At 35.4% G+C, this 16304-nt stretch overlaps 4 protein-coding genes across 4 annotated transcripts; 1 reads left to right on the forward strand and 3 right to left on the reverse strand.

Moving 5' to 3' along the window:
* Positions 1 to 2122: 2122 nt before the first annotated feature.
* On the reverse strand, positions 2123 to 3514 carry MONOS_15469 (uncharacterized protein; the record flags this gene model as incomplete). Its single annotated transcript, XM_067868346.1, has 2 exons — positions 2123 to 2853; positions 3268 to 3514. 2 exons carry the CDS (start codon positions 3512 to 3514, stop codon positions 2123 to 2125), a joined length of 978 nt encoding a protein of 325 aa, XP_067726256.1.
* Positions 3515 to 3733: 219 nt separating this feature from the next.
* On the reverse strand, positions 3734 to 4144 carry MONOS_15470 (uncharacterized protein; the record flags this gene model as incomplete). Its single annotated transcript, XM_067868348.1, has 1 exon — positions 3734 to 4144. One exon carries the CDS (start codon positions 4142 to 4144, stop codon positions 3734 to 3736), a length of 411 nt encoding a protein of 136 aa, XP_067726257.1.
* A 2454-nt stretch (positions 4145 to 6598) lies between these two features.
* Positions 6599 to 7449, reverse strand: MONOS_15471 (uncharacterized protein; the record flags this gene model as incomplete). The annotated part of the gene is made up of 2 exons (XM_067868349.1): positions 6599 to 7090; positions 7342 to 7449. The coding sequence occupies 2 exons, from the start codon at positions 7447 to 7449 to the stop codon at positions 6599 to 6601; spliced, it is 600 nt and encodes a 199-aa protein (XP_067726258.1).
* A 3131-nt stretch (positions 7450 to 10580) lies between these two features.
* Positions 10581 to 16073, forward strand: MONOS_15949fu16466 (uncharacterized protein; the record flags this gene model as incomplete). Its single annotated transcript, XM_067868853.1, has 2 exons — positions 10581 to 14505; positions 14779 to 16073. 2 exons carry the CDS (start codon positions 10581 to 10583, stop codon positions 16071 to 16073), a joined length of 5220 nt encoding a protein of 1739 aa, XP_067726259.1.
* Positions 16074 to 16304: the final 231 nt, after the last annotated feature.

Below are 16304 nucleotides of genomic sequence, written 5' to 3' on the forward strand. Positions count from 1 at the left end.
CATTCCAAAAACCACTCAACTCCCACTCCCTGCCACAAAAATTAAACTTCCATCTCTTCTCTGCCCCATATCCCTCCTGTGCCTGGTGTTGATGAGATAGACATCAAATATTGATTTGGGTGGTTGAGAATATTATTAAAAAAGATGATTATAACAAAAACAGAAAAAACACCTCTGGACATCCACCGCAATGTGTACAGGCTGAGAAGACCCTCCAGTGAGATACACGATGTATTTTGTGGAGAAGGATGCAATGCTGTATTTGACCATTCTGAGACTGAAATGAAGAGATTGAATTTTTGAATGATGATGGCTGTGGGAATGAAGCTGTTTGGCAAAATACACCTAAAGGACAGTTTGGTATTTATTTATTTTTCTTTATATGAACATTTATCTGTTGATGTTTTTTGTGTTATTTTCAGGGCAGGAGGTGGAAATGAATGAAAATGAATGAAATGTTTATTTCTCACTATGCAGGGTGGCTTTCGAGTTGGGAGAGCGAAATCATATGGAAAGTGCCCAGGGTGAAGGGATTGAGAAGGGAATTAGAAAGATATTTACAGACGAAAAACAAGGATATTTTTCAATGATGAAAATGGAATTTGAGTCAATACATGAATTTCACATTTTTTAGAAGGACCAGAAATCGATGCATTTACAGAAAAATGACATTTGGAAAGACTGCTTTGCGAACCAGATGATGAAATACTTGAAAAAGGAAGGAATAATGAAATTGAATTGAAGAAAACAGGTGCCAACTGAATAAAATGTTGTTATTGACTTTAAAATGTTTAGAAGGTTTGCTGTTGCTTTTTTTAAAAATGATTGTTATTTTGTTTTAAGAATGATGAAAGAACGAAGGATTGGATGGCTTTGAAGAAGAAAAAGAAAAGCAGGAAAGGAAGAATAAAGACAGACAGATGAAATACAAGATAAATCGAAGATGGCTTGAATTGGGCTTTGATGATGAATAATTTTTGAGGAAAGATGATTTTTTGTGAAATAGGAGAAGCGAAAAAGGAAGAGACGGAATGAAAAAGAGATCGCTCAATATTTCACTTTTTTGTTGACGAGGGTTGATGATTGAGCTGAATGTTTGATGGATTTGGAGGATCTTATTTGGCAGAAAAAGACACAAAAATGGAAGAAGATGAAGAAGTTGAATCATTTTTCATAGTCTTTAAAGGAGATGCGTCAAATTTTGAAGGATTGTTCATTTGTTCTGCTGGAACCTTTTTTCTTTTCGTAACATCAAGAATTCTTGAGTCTCCAAAAGATGCACCTCCTTTTTCCTCGTTCTTATCTTCGTCCATTTTCTGTTTTTTCGATTTTTGTAATCGTTTCATAGAAGATCGCTGAATATTATTTCTCCATTAATGCTTTTTCTTTCTCTCTTTGCAGCAAGCATTTTTAAACGCATTCTGTGCCTTTGAAAGCAATTCCTCAAGAGAGGATTGAAAATTAAGTGAATTCGAAGAAGCAGATGAATTGGCTACAAGAGGTGCATAACTATTCAAAGAAGAGCGTGATGAAGACAATGGAATAACCTGATCGTTTGAAGAATGATTGAATTTAGTACTGGATAGTGGTTTTATCCACATATGAGGAAATTCAACTGTTGAAAAGTATGCACAATTGGAACTTTGTGAAAGAGATGGAGCATAAGAAAGAGAAAATATATCTGGAGAACTCATTGATGATGAAGTCAGAGTTGAAGAAGGAGAAAACGATGTATTCGATGAGAAAGAAGAAGAAAGGAAAGACGAGCCAAGTGGCGGGGATGGAATAATCGATGAATAATTTGAAGAAGTTATAGAATTCTGAAACGTTGGAGATTGAACAGAAAACGAAGAGTTGGAATTCTTTGGAATAACACAACGAGAAATAACAGGAGACGAATCTGACTTTGCCAGAAAACTTGCGAAAAAAGATGAATTGCAAATTCTGTTCTTTGCACCGTTTTCTTCTTCTCCTTGCTCTTTTTCTACTTCCTTTTTGCCGGTTGATCTATTTCGCTTGCTTTTTGTTATAAACATTTCCTTTCTCTCTCGCTCGGCTGTTTACTCTTGAACAATTATGTTCATTCCTTTTGAATGCTCTTCATCCACAACCCACAAATTATTCAGCATCCACCTCTTCTTCCTCCTCTTCCTCCTCTTCCTCTTCCCTTCTGTTTCAGACTCAAATCCTTCCTTGTTCTCCTTTGCAGCACCTCTCTCATATCATTCCACGCATCCTGGTCTGCATCTTCAAACACAAGCCATTCTTTTATCAGCTCGCCCAACCACATTTCTCTTTGCAGGCGCTGCATCTTCGGTGACAACATTGAAGCAGCTATCTTTTTCTTTGCGGTTGCTTGCTGTTGAGAGGGAACAGGATACACAGGAAACGAATGACTTGAACTGGAACGCGGAAGCAACGCATCTGAAATCAATGGCCTCTTTTGAATAACAGCAGATTCATTCACATTTTCAACAGGAAGATTTCCTGCTTGTTCTTTGGATGGAATCTCTTTTCTGTTTGTTTCTGTCTTTTGCACTTGTTCTTTCTCCTGGCTGACAGCATCCAAAGGATCAAAGGCGATATGCTCAGACGAAGAAATGTGCAATTTGTTTGGAGTTGAAGGACTTTTCCCTCCTTCCAGTGCAAGTGGCCGAATAGCAGGAGGTGTTGAAGCAGAAGAAGCATAGGTAAAAACAGGAGATGAAGATGATGACGAAGAAGACGAAGAAGAAGAAGTTTGCTGAGTTGCAGATTTTTCATTTTCCTTCGTTCGAATAGGAATGGACTGAGGTTGAATAGTGGGAGAAGAAGCACCCGAACTTAGTGAAGAGGTTGAAAGAGCTGGTGATTCTGAGTCGATTTTGTGATCCTATTTGAGATGAGCATCCAAAGTCTTCAGGGCCAACAGAAGAAACTGAGTTCTTTTTTCTGTTGTGAGAAATGAAGATGGGTGAAGCGAAGAGACAAAACTTTAGGGAGAGTGGAATGAAAGAGAAGGAGAAGATTGTTGTTGGATGTTCATAAACATGAACGAATTGACAAGCGAAGAAGTGCAGTTAGAGAGAGGACGCAGAGAAATATTTTCATTTGCAGCAAAATTAGCAGCTGAATCAGTAGGTGCAAAAAAATTGAGGGCAGAATATTTCTGCATCAGATCCATCGCCATTGAATTCTGCGATGTGAAGAAAGATGCCAACTTTGAGAACGACAGCGAAGAAAACAGTTTTGACATCACATCTTTTATTCCAGGCATGCTGCTCTGACTTAATGTTTTTATCCCATTCTCCTTCTGAAACAGTGGCATTGATCCTTTCCATGCTCCTTTCCTTCCCTTTCTGTGTGTCACTTCTGCTTCCTCTTTGTACGGCCACCAGCCCCGCCACTTCATCATTCTTCCTCTTCCCAGTTTCGCACGGCTTTGCTTTAGAACGCTCTTCAGCGCGCTCATCAGATCCAATCGCGTTCTTGTCTGCCTCGCGTCGACTGCTGCATACGCAGGCACCTTCTGCATCTTCCACACAAATTACCCATTTTCCTCGCTTTTGATTCGCACATAGCGGCAAGGCACATCCAGTTCATCGCTCAAATCATCAAAGTCAGAATTAGCTACATCATTCAGCATGCAGTCCAATTTCCGCTCTCTTGTCAAAATTGGCGTTTGGCTTTCTTTTTCCTCTTGTTACGCCTAGACAGTCATTTTGTGCTCCTTCTGGTTGGTCTCAAGATGTTTTTATAGTATTCCTTGGATGCTGCTTAATAGATTCTTGTCTTTTTCTTCTTTCTCAATTTTCCTGCGCTCCCTCTCTTCTTTCTCATTTATCTTCTTCTGTATTTCCTGTTGTTTCATCAGGCGAAGCAGGTTTTCTGTCTGATCATCAGATTCCAATGAATTAAATGTGAACTTCGCCTCTTCATCGTCTGCTTTCCCTTTCTCATTCTGAAACTCATCTAGCATCGCTTTTGTAACTTCTTTGTTCAAATCCTTCATCCCCATCACACCCAACGAAACCCCTTCTCCTCCACCTCCAACAGCAGGTGACAGAGATATCGTTAGTGCACCTTTCACGCCAATCCCCACATACATCTCTTTGCTGTTCACAATCAACTCCCTCCTTCCAACACCTCTCCATCCGCCTTCCATAAACTTCCCTCGTGTTTAGCGTATCGTTCCAAAGGTGCCTCTTTCTGAAGAGTATTGTTTAGGTTGTGGAGAAGGTGAAGGTGAAGGTGGGGAAGAGGGAGTTGTTGTTACGTTCTGTTGTTGTTTTTGTTGTGATTGTGATGAAAGTGACTCTGGTTTTGGCTCATTATAATTCGTTTCGCCTTTTTTGTTGTTTTGAATAGATTATTTTGCATTTGTTTTCTTATCCGATTCCGTTTGATTGTCTTTCATTTGAAGTGTTTCGATGCTTCTTTGAGCTTTGTTATTTTCATTTCCTTTTGTTTTTGTCGAAGAACTTTGTTTCGTTTCAGTATCATTTGCAACATCCTCGTAGCTCCTTCCTTTTTTCGCACATCGTTTTCTAAGCTATCAGTAGATTCGTCATCTGACAGAATTCCCCCAACATTCACCACATTCTCATAGCTCATCAGCTTCAGAATACTCTCATCATCTGCATTGTCCTCTTCATTCAGCCAGAAATTCCCTTAGCTTATGCCCCACCAGTCGCAGTCGTCTAACTCTTTCTCTCTTCTTCAGAACACTTTCATAATCTCCTGTATCTTTCTCCACTCCCTATTATTCTTCATCTTTCTTGCACTGTCAGAAGAACTTTTCCAAGATTTTATGTAATTCTTTTCTTAACTTTCCAATCATTCTCACGGTGCATTTGTTTTGTAACATTTCACATTTCCGATACACTTTCTAATTAAAATATAATTTGATAATTTGATAATAATTTCACAGAATGCATTCAAAGCAACAAAAATATTAATTTTTGAGTATTTTGCAAATTGATAATAAAAACAAACTTTGTCAAAAATGAACAAGAATTATCAAAGTCACATTGAATAGTATTTATGTTTGTTTCAGCAAAAATTGTATATGCGCCAAACAAAATAACCAGTTTCTAAGCAAATAGGTCAAAATTCTTGTATTAATGAAAAATAACGACGATTTGTTCCAAACCTTTTATGCAGCTTTGTCATTATAAGTCAAATGTTCTCACATATTAAATGTATAGAATAACTGTAAAATAATGAGAAAAATCTTCGAAGACAGTGCATGGGAAACAATTCATTTCACACAACACTTCATCCCAAATAAAAAATATGTTGAAAAACAAATTATTACCAACTTTTTCCACTAACAGATTTTCAAAAAAAGCATCAGGCATGTTTATTATTGTTATTTATTCACATTGAGCAAAATAGATCATGGTATTCTTAATGGCGCCATTAATAATAATTTGTATTTTTTATGATCAAAAATTTCAAAAATTTTCAAAATTTTTTTATTTTTGTTTCATTTAATTTGTGAATATTATTGCTTTATTAATGCAAACAAGTCATCAAAAATTAATTTTGATTTTTTTATTGTTTAAATAAAGGTGAAAAATTGTTTTCTTATTTTTTATAAAATTTTCACTTCAAATGAGAAAAATATCTTTGAAAAATTAAACACTCAAAAATGTTTTGTTTATGAATGAAAATGTTTATTATTATAGTTCTATTCAATATATAACTGTTTAGATATCAATATCTTCATTGTTGAGTTTCAACAACAGTTGATGAATATTCAGTGATAAGAAAAACATAAAAATAAATTCATTGCTAATTAGATAACAATCATAAAACAAAATAACACATAAATAACAATAGCACTTCATTATATTAATCATCTTAAATAGGGTCATCTTTTTATTGGCACTTTTTTCTTTATTGGCACCAAAATTTTTTGAAATGAAAAAAAGTCAAAAATACATCAAAAAAATACAAAACTCGAATCAATAACTCTTCTAACTTTTCTTTTTCCATTTTCTCGTTCAAAGGGGTCAAATTCATCACTTGTATCATCGTCATCGTTCTTAATTTTTCTGAATTTCCTTTTCACTTTTTTCTCCAAAGGCAATTCTTCTTCTTCAATTTCCTTTTCTTTTTCTTCATTTTCTTCAATTTCCTTTTCTTTTTCTTCGATTTCTTCAATTTTCATCTTGTGCTTTTCATTATATTCATCCCATTCATCAAGAAGCTTTTCTTTTGTTATTTCTTTTCCGAAGAAGTCGAAACAATGTGAATGAGAAGGAATGAAGTATTGAGAAGACTGAGGAAGCTTCATTAGCACAGATCCAGATCCATTGCTGAGGACTCCGCTGTTAATGAAGGCTTTTTTGATGACTGATGGGGTGAATGCTGTGTGAAGGGCTTGTGGTAATACATCTGCAACAGCTGTTCTTTTTGAAGATGAGGAGGTGGATGATGGGGAGCTGTAATTGTTTGAAAGCTCCGACTTCAATACTGCAAATACGCCTCTGTCCAGCGGTTGCAATATGTGTGTAGTGTGTGGAACGAAGGTGACGACATCAATTTCCGCTTCTTTGAACTGTCTCCATATAGTTGGATCTGCTCGTGATGAGTGCGAGTCAAGGAGAAGAAGTCAACGATGAGATTCTTTAAGAATTCGCTTTCTTCTGTCAATGATAGCTTGCAGCAGGAATGTTAAGGCGTATTTTTTGAATGCTGTTTTGTCCATCCAGCCGTTTGTGTTTGGCCAAATGTCAAGCGAAGGTGTTAACAGTGTTGTCAGCTCTTTTGTAACAGTTGAGCTCGGCCACAGCACGACAGACGGAAGCGAGAAGTCATCAGCAGCGATTCCAGCAACGAGAGTAGCATTCGGCATCCGTTCGGCAGTCTTTTTGAACCCAGCTTGTTCATCTGCAGGATGAACAACAACATCACGTGCAGAAGTTGGAATGCGAAGGTAAGATTCATCGATATTGAAGATTAATTCCTTTGGATATTTATATTTATTATAATCGTGCAATGATTGTGATTTGGAGAACCACGACCGAAGGACTTTCTGACAAGATGCTGCTAGTCTGTTGATATCTACTTGTTTTGGCAGCGAGGACTTCAGTTCCGGATGTCTCTGTATGAAGGCGTAAACTGTCTTTAAAGTTACTGTCTTTTTTATTTTTTCTTCATCTTTTCTTTTTCTTCTTCACTATCGTTTATTATATTTTCCATCTAAATACAAATAAATATACAATTCAAATGTCGATTGCAAACCAGATCGAACGCTTTTCATAAAGTGAGGTTTGTCCCAGATCGAGATTCTATTGCAACTTCTTCCAAGAATTTCTTTTCTTTTTCGCCTCTAATAATTGGTGGGTGCCAAACTTTTTCTATCGACCTGCCGTTTTTTATAGCTTTCACAGCGTATTCCAAAGTATTTTTTGCTGATTCCGCCGTATTTGACTCCATCGACCAGCCTGACGATATTGTCATTGACAATGTGTGCAATCCTTTCCAATCTTGAACTATGTTTACTGTTATGGAATGTAGACATTGCTTCCTTCACCCGCTTCTGCGCCGCTTCAGCTTTCTTTTTCACTAGTAATTTCATTTATATATTATGGGCAATGATTATTAATATATTTTTTAATTTATTAATTCTCATTAAAGAATTTTTAATTAATATTTTAATTTTTGAATGAATTAGAAATATTTACAAACCTTTGTGCAGTCCAATTTCTCATGAAAGCTCAATGGAAGGACTTGAACTCCCCTCATTTCACTCATTGGAAATTGGATTTCTTTCTAAATTCAAATATAAGAACACTTGACAGTTGTACATACACCAAAAATATTTTTTAAAATATCGTTTGTGGGTCAGATTAATTTTTATTTAAAAAAAGTTCCAATAAAAAGATGACCCTATTAAATTGAGGTGTTTTTTAAGGTCAATAACGATTTCTGCAAATTTCCACGTTATAAAAATATTCAATTGATCATTGAGATCTTTTTTGAAGCAAAAGATTTTTTATTGATCTGTTTGAAAAGATTCATGATGAATTTTTTGAGGTAGTTGGTAGACCTGTGCAACACGACATACAAATTTTTCACTCTGTCGGTCACCGAATAAAAAAAAAAAATTATTTATTAATTTATTAATTACGGAAATATTTCTTATTATTGATGAGAAAACCTTTTCGGTTGAAATTAATAATTCAACGAATGATCAATTAATCTACAATTGTTATTTAAGAATGACAATTGATCATTCAACCCCAAATGACAAAATGATATGATAAAAACAATAATTTCTTTGAAAAATCTTGTTTATTGGTCAAAATTTAAAAGAATGATGTGAATAGTGATAATTCATCAAAAATTCTAATCATCATTTTTAGCAGCTTTCTTTTATCCAAACAACTTGAACGCAGTGTAAATAATTTTTTATTCCATTGCTCACTTGCTACTTTTATCCTGAAAAAATACAGGAGATGAACAACACAAAAAAATTGAAAGGTTTGCATTTTATGTCCAACTTGAATTATTGTTTATTGCATTTTTTGGTTTATTTTTTTTATTTGTTGTGTTATTTTCTGAACTGGAGCAAAACAATGAAATTGATCAAAAACTACAAATCAAGAAAATGAAAAGGATGATTGATTTAAAGTGTGAAGAAGAATAAGGACATGTATTCACATCGGAACTGTTCGGTAAAATACACAAAATGGTTGAAGAAGAGAAAATAACCTTGAAAAATGCCATTGAATTTTCGAAGTTTATGGGATATTTAAAACTGCTAAAAAAACATTCTCCTCCATTTGATGAGTTCACATTTTGCAAACCAATAAAGGAGATGATTATTAATGAAAATGAGAAGAAAGAAGAAAAGGATGAAAGGCATTTAGCCGATCTTTGTATGTATTAATAATGCTAAGTTACAACCTCCCACCAGAATTTTTGTCGATTTGCATTCCTTGTCTTCAAAAAGCAGTATGGAACAAAGAGGAAAACGAAAAAACACAAACAGAAGTGGAAATGGCTTTATTGGCTTTGAGTGCAACTGAATATTGTGTATGAACATTTCAATTTGCTTTTTGACATTTTTGCATATTTTTCTGATTTTTATAGAAAACTGTGCAAGAACTATATCTGGAAGGGATTAAGGAAATCATCGAGCATCACGAAAGGTATCTTAAGCTCGCGAGATTTGGCTTCTTGTTTGCGTGAGATTTCTTGATTAGCCACTTGATCAGCGATGAAAACAAGGGAAGGGGGATTGCGAATGAGCTGCACTTTTGGAGAGAAGCAAGGAAAGAATCTGAAAAGTTAAGAAAAAACGTGGTTTGAAAAAAAAAGAAGAAAAGAAACGAAAGAAGATGTTTCTTTTTAAAAGGCTCATAACGTTTAAATCTTATTTTCTCCGTTGCAAGTTGTGGAATGATGAATTTATGGTACATCAATGGCATTGTTCAGGCATTTCTAATCGCAAAGAATAATCACATAGAAATTTACGTTCCGAACATTTATTCATAAAGAGAAGCTGTGATATACAGAGCTGTGAATGTCTATCGCTTGATGAAAAAGGGAGAAAATGATATTTCTTTGGAGGAACATTATCAGCCTATGTTGAATGATGATGCTTCATTGGATCGCTGGGATTTTTTATGAAGTTTGCAAGGAAATGAAACAAAAGAAGAAAAAAGAAATAGAAGAAATGAAAAGAAAAAAAACAAAAAGATAAGTTTTCGAAAAAATAAAAGAAGAAGGATATGAAGATATGATCACATATTTTAATGAAATTTTTGATTATCTGAATAGACGGTATTATCTTGTGCTATATTTGAATGTTAAGATAATTTCGTGAATGTTTTACAAACTCTTTTCATATGAATTTTGGCATAGGTGTAACTGTCTACCTTTTGTAATTCTGGATTTTAACTATTAATTTTGTGATGTTTCAAAAGCAAAAATTATTTAAAAATCTTTGTATGGACCGATTTTTCGCAAAAATTTTTGTTTCTCGTGAAAAAACTATTTTTAAAAATTGACCCATAAATTTGAGTATTTTTTCAAAAAATAAATAAAATAAGATAATTATGAAATAAAAAGTGGATAAAAGGTCATTAATTATAATATTGTTCTATTTTAATAATAAAAATTTGAGAAATAAAACACAAAAAGAAATATATTTTAAAATTAAAATTATCTGGTCAATCCCACAATTATATTTTTAATATCCAAAAATTTAGAATTTGCTTTCTTTCGCCAAGAATTGAACCCCCATTTGCGAACATATAACAAATAAAATGTTTAGAAATATTATAAAAGTGTGCACTAAATGATTATTAACATTTCATTCAATTCTTTACAATTTTTGATTATGATTTTTAGGAAGATTATTTGCATGCAGCACAAGGATATTATTATTAAACTATGGTGCCAATGAATAAAGAAGAACAAACAAATCGTGTGAAACATTCTTATCAATAATAAACACTGTTTCATTAAAATTTTTGACAAAACTCATAAAATATCATTTATTTTATTCTGAAAAAAGATAGATGTTAAATGATATAGCCGATTTGAGTGAAAATTGTACAAAAATAGCGCAAGGTTAAAAAGAAATGAAGTTCGTTGGGAATATTATTCCACCAAGTTTTAGCAGAACAATCACATCAGTGATCGAATCAAACACTCAAAATGGTGAATTGCACTTGAAGAACTGTGAGATGAGTGTGAATGGAGGGAAGGGAAGCACAATTACATTTTTCTTAATCAAATCGACGGGGAAGATGGTTGAACTGGAGTCTGTCACGATTTTAGATGTGAAATCAACAGTTTCGTTGTTTTCAATTTCACTTTCATCAGGAAATGTGAATGAACAGGACTACAAAATGAAGTTGTTGAATTGCACACTTAAAAGTCTGGAGATTGATAGAGAAGGAGAGGCAGCAGTGTTTGGAGGGAACATGGGGGTTGGGATGATGATGAATGGAAGCAATATTGAAGAGGCATTATCAGAAAAGAGTGAAGAAGGAGAAGCACTGAATATAGCGTTGAGTGCAGAAGGATATGTTGCGCTTGAAGAGAGTTCATTTACTGGATGTGTTTGCGAGAATATGAGTGAGGGAGGAAAAGGAGGAGGAATATATTTGGATTGCACTTCAAATGGAGAAGTATTTCAACTTTCATCGACATCGTTTTCTGAATGCTCAGCAACAGTTGGGAAGAACATGTTTGTGAAGAGCAGCAATCTGGTGAATACTGTGAATACAGAGCGTTTTGCAATTGTTTACACAGAGTACGAAGAGGATGGGAATGCATTTGTTGGGGAAGATGGGATTAATGGAGAAATGGATCTTCGAGTGTTTCTTGTTTCTTTGAAGTGGATAGAGGTGACTGTGTCGACTGGTGGGCATGACACTTTGGGATGCGGAGATGAGATATTCCCATGTGAAACGATGAAAAGTGGAATTAATCACGTTGACAGAAGTGGGACAGTTGGAGAAAGGAAAGTGAAAGTGAAAGATGAAGGGACAATTGAAGATATTTATTCATTTTCAGATGCACTTGTGATTGAAGGGTGCGTTAATGAGGGAGATGAAACCAAACATATTCATATCAATTTTGAAGAGACAATCCATGGAGATTCTGCATCATCATCTTTATCTGTTATTTCATCAATTCAGCCACTCAGCATGTTATCTTTGAAGTTACAGATTCCAAATCAATTTGTACCGAGCAAGAATTCCTTAATCTCATCGAGTAATAATCTTCAACTCGAAAACTGTTTGTTTGAGATTCAATCAGCAACAAATACTGTTCAATACTCATTGATAACCACAACCACTGGAAGTTGCACATTGAAGGAATGCAGTTTGGCAGATTGTTCATTTGCCAAATCACCATTGGTATTAGCTTCTTCTGTTTTGTTTGAAAACAACAACTTTTCAAATATTGTAAACACTGGAAGCGGTGAAGGAGGCGTTGCAAAAGTGACATTAAAAAATGTTGAAGATTTGGTAATCAAATCAACAAATGCATCATCTTGCTCACTTTCATCAAGCAATGGAAAAGGTGGGTTCTTGTATTTGGATTGTCAAAATTGCTTGAATAAAAAGCCATTCTTTTTTGATGTTGGAATCACTTTTGAGAACAACAATGCGGCCATTGGAAAGAATGTGTTCATTTTGGGTAAAGATTTTAATTCTTCTGTGAAAAATGACTCATTCAAGTTTGATTACTCATCAATGAAGGATGATAACAATTTGTTTGTTGGAAGTGATGATTTTCATTCAAACAAAGATTTGTTCATGTTTCTCGTTCCATACAGCTCAATTGAGATATTTATCTCATCTGAAGGATTTGATGTTGCAAGATGTGGAAGCGAGGAAGAGACATGCAGAGCATTTTGGAAATGGATGGAAAAGATGAAAGACGAAGAAGGAAATAAAACAATTCATATTGAAAAATCAACAATTATTCGAGATTCATATGACCTTTCCTATTATCAGATCAAAAAGTCTTCTCCAATGGGAGAAGAGAATGTGAAAGCAATATTGAATTTTGAAAAGGCAGTTGGAAATCAATTGAAATGTTTCATGGAAAATGATATTCATCTTGAATTATCAAACATCCAACTTCAATTAACATCGGAATTTGACAATTCAGCCAAAACAATTATTTCAAACAAAAATGGAGATTTGGTGATAACTGGATGTTCTTTCCATTCAGAGGCAGGAGTGAACAATGGATTTGATTGTGTGTTTGTGGATGTGATTGGAGGAACTGTGGAAGTGAGTGATTTGTCGATGGAATCGTGCAATGTTGGAAATAGTGTATTTACCATTCATATTACAGGAGTTTCTTGTCATTTTGCGAATGTTCGAGTGGAATCGTTGAATGAAAGCAGAGGATGCATTTTATCAATCAAGAAATATGAACCAGGATTGAAGATAAATGAAGAATGTGTAAATATTGAGATTGACAAATCATTATTTTCAGGAGTGAAGAGAAGTGGCAATGGGCTTGGAATTTTGGAGTCAAAGAGTGAGAAAAAGATTGATTTGTTTGTAAAGGAGAGCAACATCACAGAAGACAAAGCAGAATTGAGTGAAAAAGGAGGGGCGATATTCTTCACATTGGGTGCATCAGGATCAATGAAGATGATTAAGTCCGAAGTCAGTCAATGCAGCTGCACCAATGGGAAAGGAGGAGGAGTGTATTTGGCAACAAAGGAAAGAGGAGAATTGAATTTTTCATTTGTGGGAATGAAATTCAGTGACAACGGGGCTATTGTTGGAAAAGATATTTTCATTGAATGTTATAACATCACATCACAGATCAATGAAACCCAATTTCAATTTGATCTTCGAGAGAATCATTATTCACGAATTAATGCAATATATGGAATTGATGAATGCCAGTATACAGTTGACACAGATATGATTGAATTTGTGACGATTCATCAGAGTGATACGATTATAGCAAACAGCTTGAATGGATCAAACGAAAAACAATGTGGAACGAACATTTTTCCTTGTTATTCAATTAATCATGGACTAATACATCTGACTTATGAATATGTGAGTCTGTTGCACATTGACACAAAGAGCGCAATTGAGGAAGAGATTAATTTGAAAGAAATGAGTTTGAGCTCAAAAAGCAGAGATTTGTGTGAAGTTGAAGTGAAATTAAGCATTGGAAAAACAAGAAAAGTTTTGATTTCAACGGAAGGAACAGTTTCATTGCTGAGAGTGGGCTTTGTGTTTGATTCAGATTTCATTTCTGAGCATGAATCATTAATATCACCAGAAGGAGGGATTCTTGAAATTATGAATTGTTCATTCAGTTCAAAACAATCTGCAGAAGGTGCAAATGCAGCTTTTGCAAGTATACCATTTCACATCATTTTTATGGGAAAAGGAATATTACAACTTGAGGGATGCATAATATCAAATCTCATTCTTCAAGAATCAGCATTATATCTTTCATCACCACTTCCATCAGTGATTTTTTTGTTTGAGATATTCAATTCAACAGTTTCTCATTCGCTTGTTGAAATTATTGAATGTGGACAATTAAAAATGGATAAGTTTCATTCAGCAAATATCACAGTTGAGGGAAATGAAGATTCATTGATATCTTGCTTGTCAATGAAAAAGACAGTGCATTTGACAAATTGCACAATGGACGGAGTAAGTTCAAAGACCACAAAAGGAAAATTGATGAAATTGGATAATTGCACAGATGTGAAAATGGATAGTTGCATTTTCGATGGGAGTTCAAACGAAAGAAATGAAAAGAATTTGAATGCAGGAGAAGAAGAGATGTGCATATGGGATGGATCTCTTGTGGATGTTGTGAAGAGTTCTGTGATGATTAAAGACACAACAATCTCGAATTCACTAGAAGGTGGAGTCACAATGAGTGGGGGAAATGTGAATATTGAGAAAGGAGAGTTTTTGAATAACAATCCATCAATTGAAGGATATCCATCATTGAGAAGAAACATCATCTGCTCGGATTCTGGAATATTGAATGTTGAGAGTTTGAAAGGAGGAGATGGATGGGAAAGAAATACTTCACTTTGGATGTTGAATGATGGGTGCATCTTTGAAGGGATTGTTTCTGAAAGAGCATCTCCATTCTTCATTCCTGTGTTGGAAAGCGTGGAAGTCAAAGAAACAACAGATAGAATGAAACTGACAATCAAAGGATTGCTTCTTGTTCCATGCAATCTTTCATTTTCAGTTGTGAAGAGGAATGGAGAAGAGAAAGAGATTGAATAACATGATTTTGATTCAAATGGGTTTTTGTCAGAGAGAGAAGTTGAAGGGAATGTGGCAAAAGATCTCATCAGCAATTGTGGAAATGAAACAGAAGTGAGTGTGCGTACTTTATTTGGAAATGCAGAATCTACTTCTTCAACTGATCCATTTGTCCTAAAGAACAGGAGTGAATCCAAAACAAGTGGAGATGACAATGTTGTGAAAGGAGGCAACCTGACAAGTTCATTGTGGGCTGTGATTGCCATGGCAATTGATCTTTTTTTTATTCTGATAGGTTTTGTTGTTGTATCAATTCGGTGGAGAAAGCAAAAGAGAAGAACAAAGGAATTGGAAGAGATAGTAAATGACACAGTGAGGAAGGATCCGAAGGCATTTGAAATGGTGACGATGGAAATGTCGCCTGAGGAGCAATGGAGGAGAGCAGAGAGAGAAGCAGAGAAGAAGAACGAAGAGAGGATAAAGAAGAGAGTGTATGAAAATAGCTTGGGACATTCAGAGTCATCAGAACATCTTCTTTCTGAGAGTGGTTCCACTGAATACATTTTGGGAAGAGATTCAGACAAGATCCCTGATTGGGCATTGGAAAAGGAGGAGGAGGAAGAGATAAGGAAGAGAACACCTTCTCCTTCTATTTCATCCACTTCAACAACAGATTCAGATTCAACATTTGTTCGATCGGAGAGTCTGTGTCCAACCACCTCTTCGATGTCGAATCTGGTGGATGCAATGGCCTGCTCATCTCCTCATGAGAAATTGATTGTGGATCTGAGGGATTCACTGTTCATGTTGTTGCATGGGCTGAACAAGACAAAGGAGATGGCAATTGGCACTCTTCAGGAGAGGGAGCAGACAGCTGCACAGATCCTGTTCTGGGTGGCTAATCTCGCACTCCACTCATTTGATGAGATGGAAAACCCACTTCAGTCATTGTCCAGTTTGAGTCCTCACATTGTGTTGTTCTCCGAACATATGGTCATCTGCATTGTGATGCACTCTGACTGCTCATCTGATTCAGATTCATCATCAATCTCTTCATCAACAGTTGTAACATCTGCCAGTGATGATGATGACTCACTTCCTTCATCTGCCTTTGAGGATGAAGATGATAATTTCAAAAAAGAGTGCCTGAGGTGGATGGCACCAGAGCTGCAGGTGAACAAGAAGATGGGAGCAACAAAGAAGTCGGTTGTGTTTTCGATTGGGATGATGCTGTGGGAGTGTCTGACACTGGATATCCCGTTTGGGGAGTATGAAGGGGAGGTGGCAGGGCAGAAGATTGTGAATGGAGAGAGATCGGATGGAAAAAAGTCGAGTGGTTTCGACTGAAAGGAATGGTGGAAAAAAGTGTTCTGGTTCAGATGCCAGACATAGTATCATTTTCAGAAATGAAAGGAGAATTTATTTGGTAATTACGTGCGAAGGCAGCAATGCTTATAGTGTCAAATGAGATGTGCTTTGCAGGGGGAAGCAGAGAAGAAATAGGTGAAAGCTTTGTTCGAAGAAGCAGCAGAACAGTGGAGTGTGTTCTGATAGATGAGCACAAAGACATTATTGTTG

Source organism: Monocercomonoides exilis, assembly GCF_001643675.1.
Source record: "Monocercomonoides exilis strain PA203 chromosome Unknown scaffold26-1319188, whole genome shotgun sequence".
Lineage (NCBI taxonomy): Eukaryota > Preaxostyla > Oxymonadida > Polymastigidae > Monocercomonoides > Monocercomonoides exilis.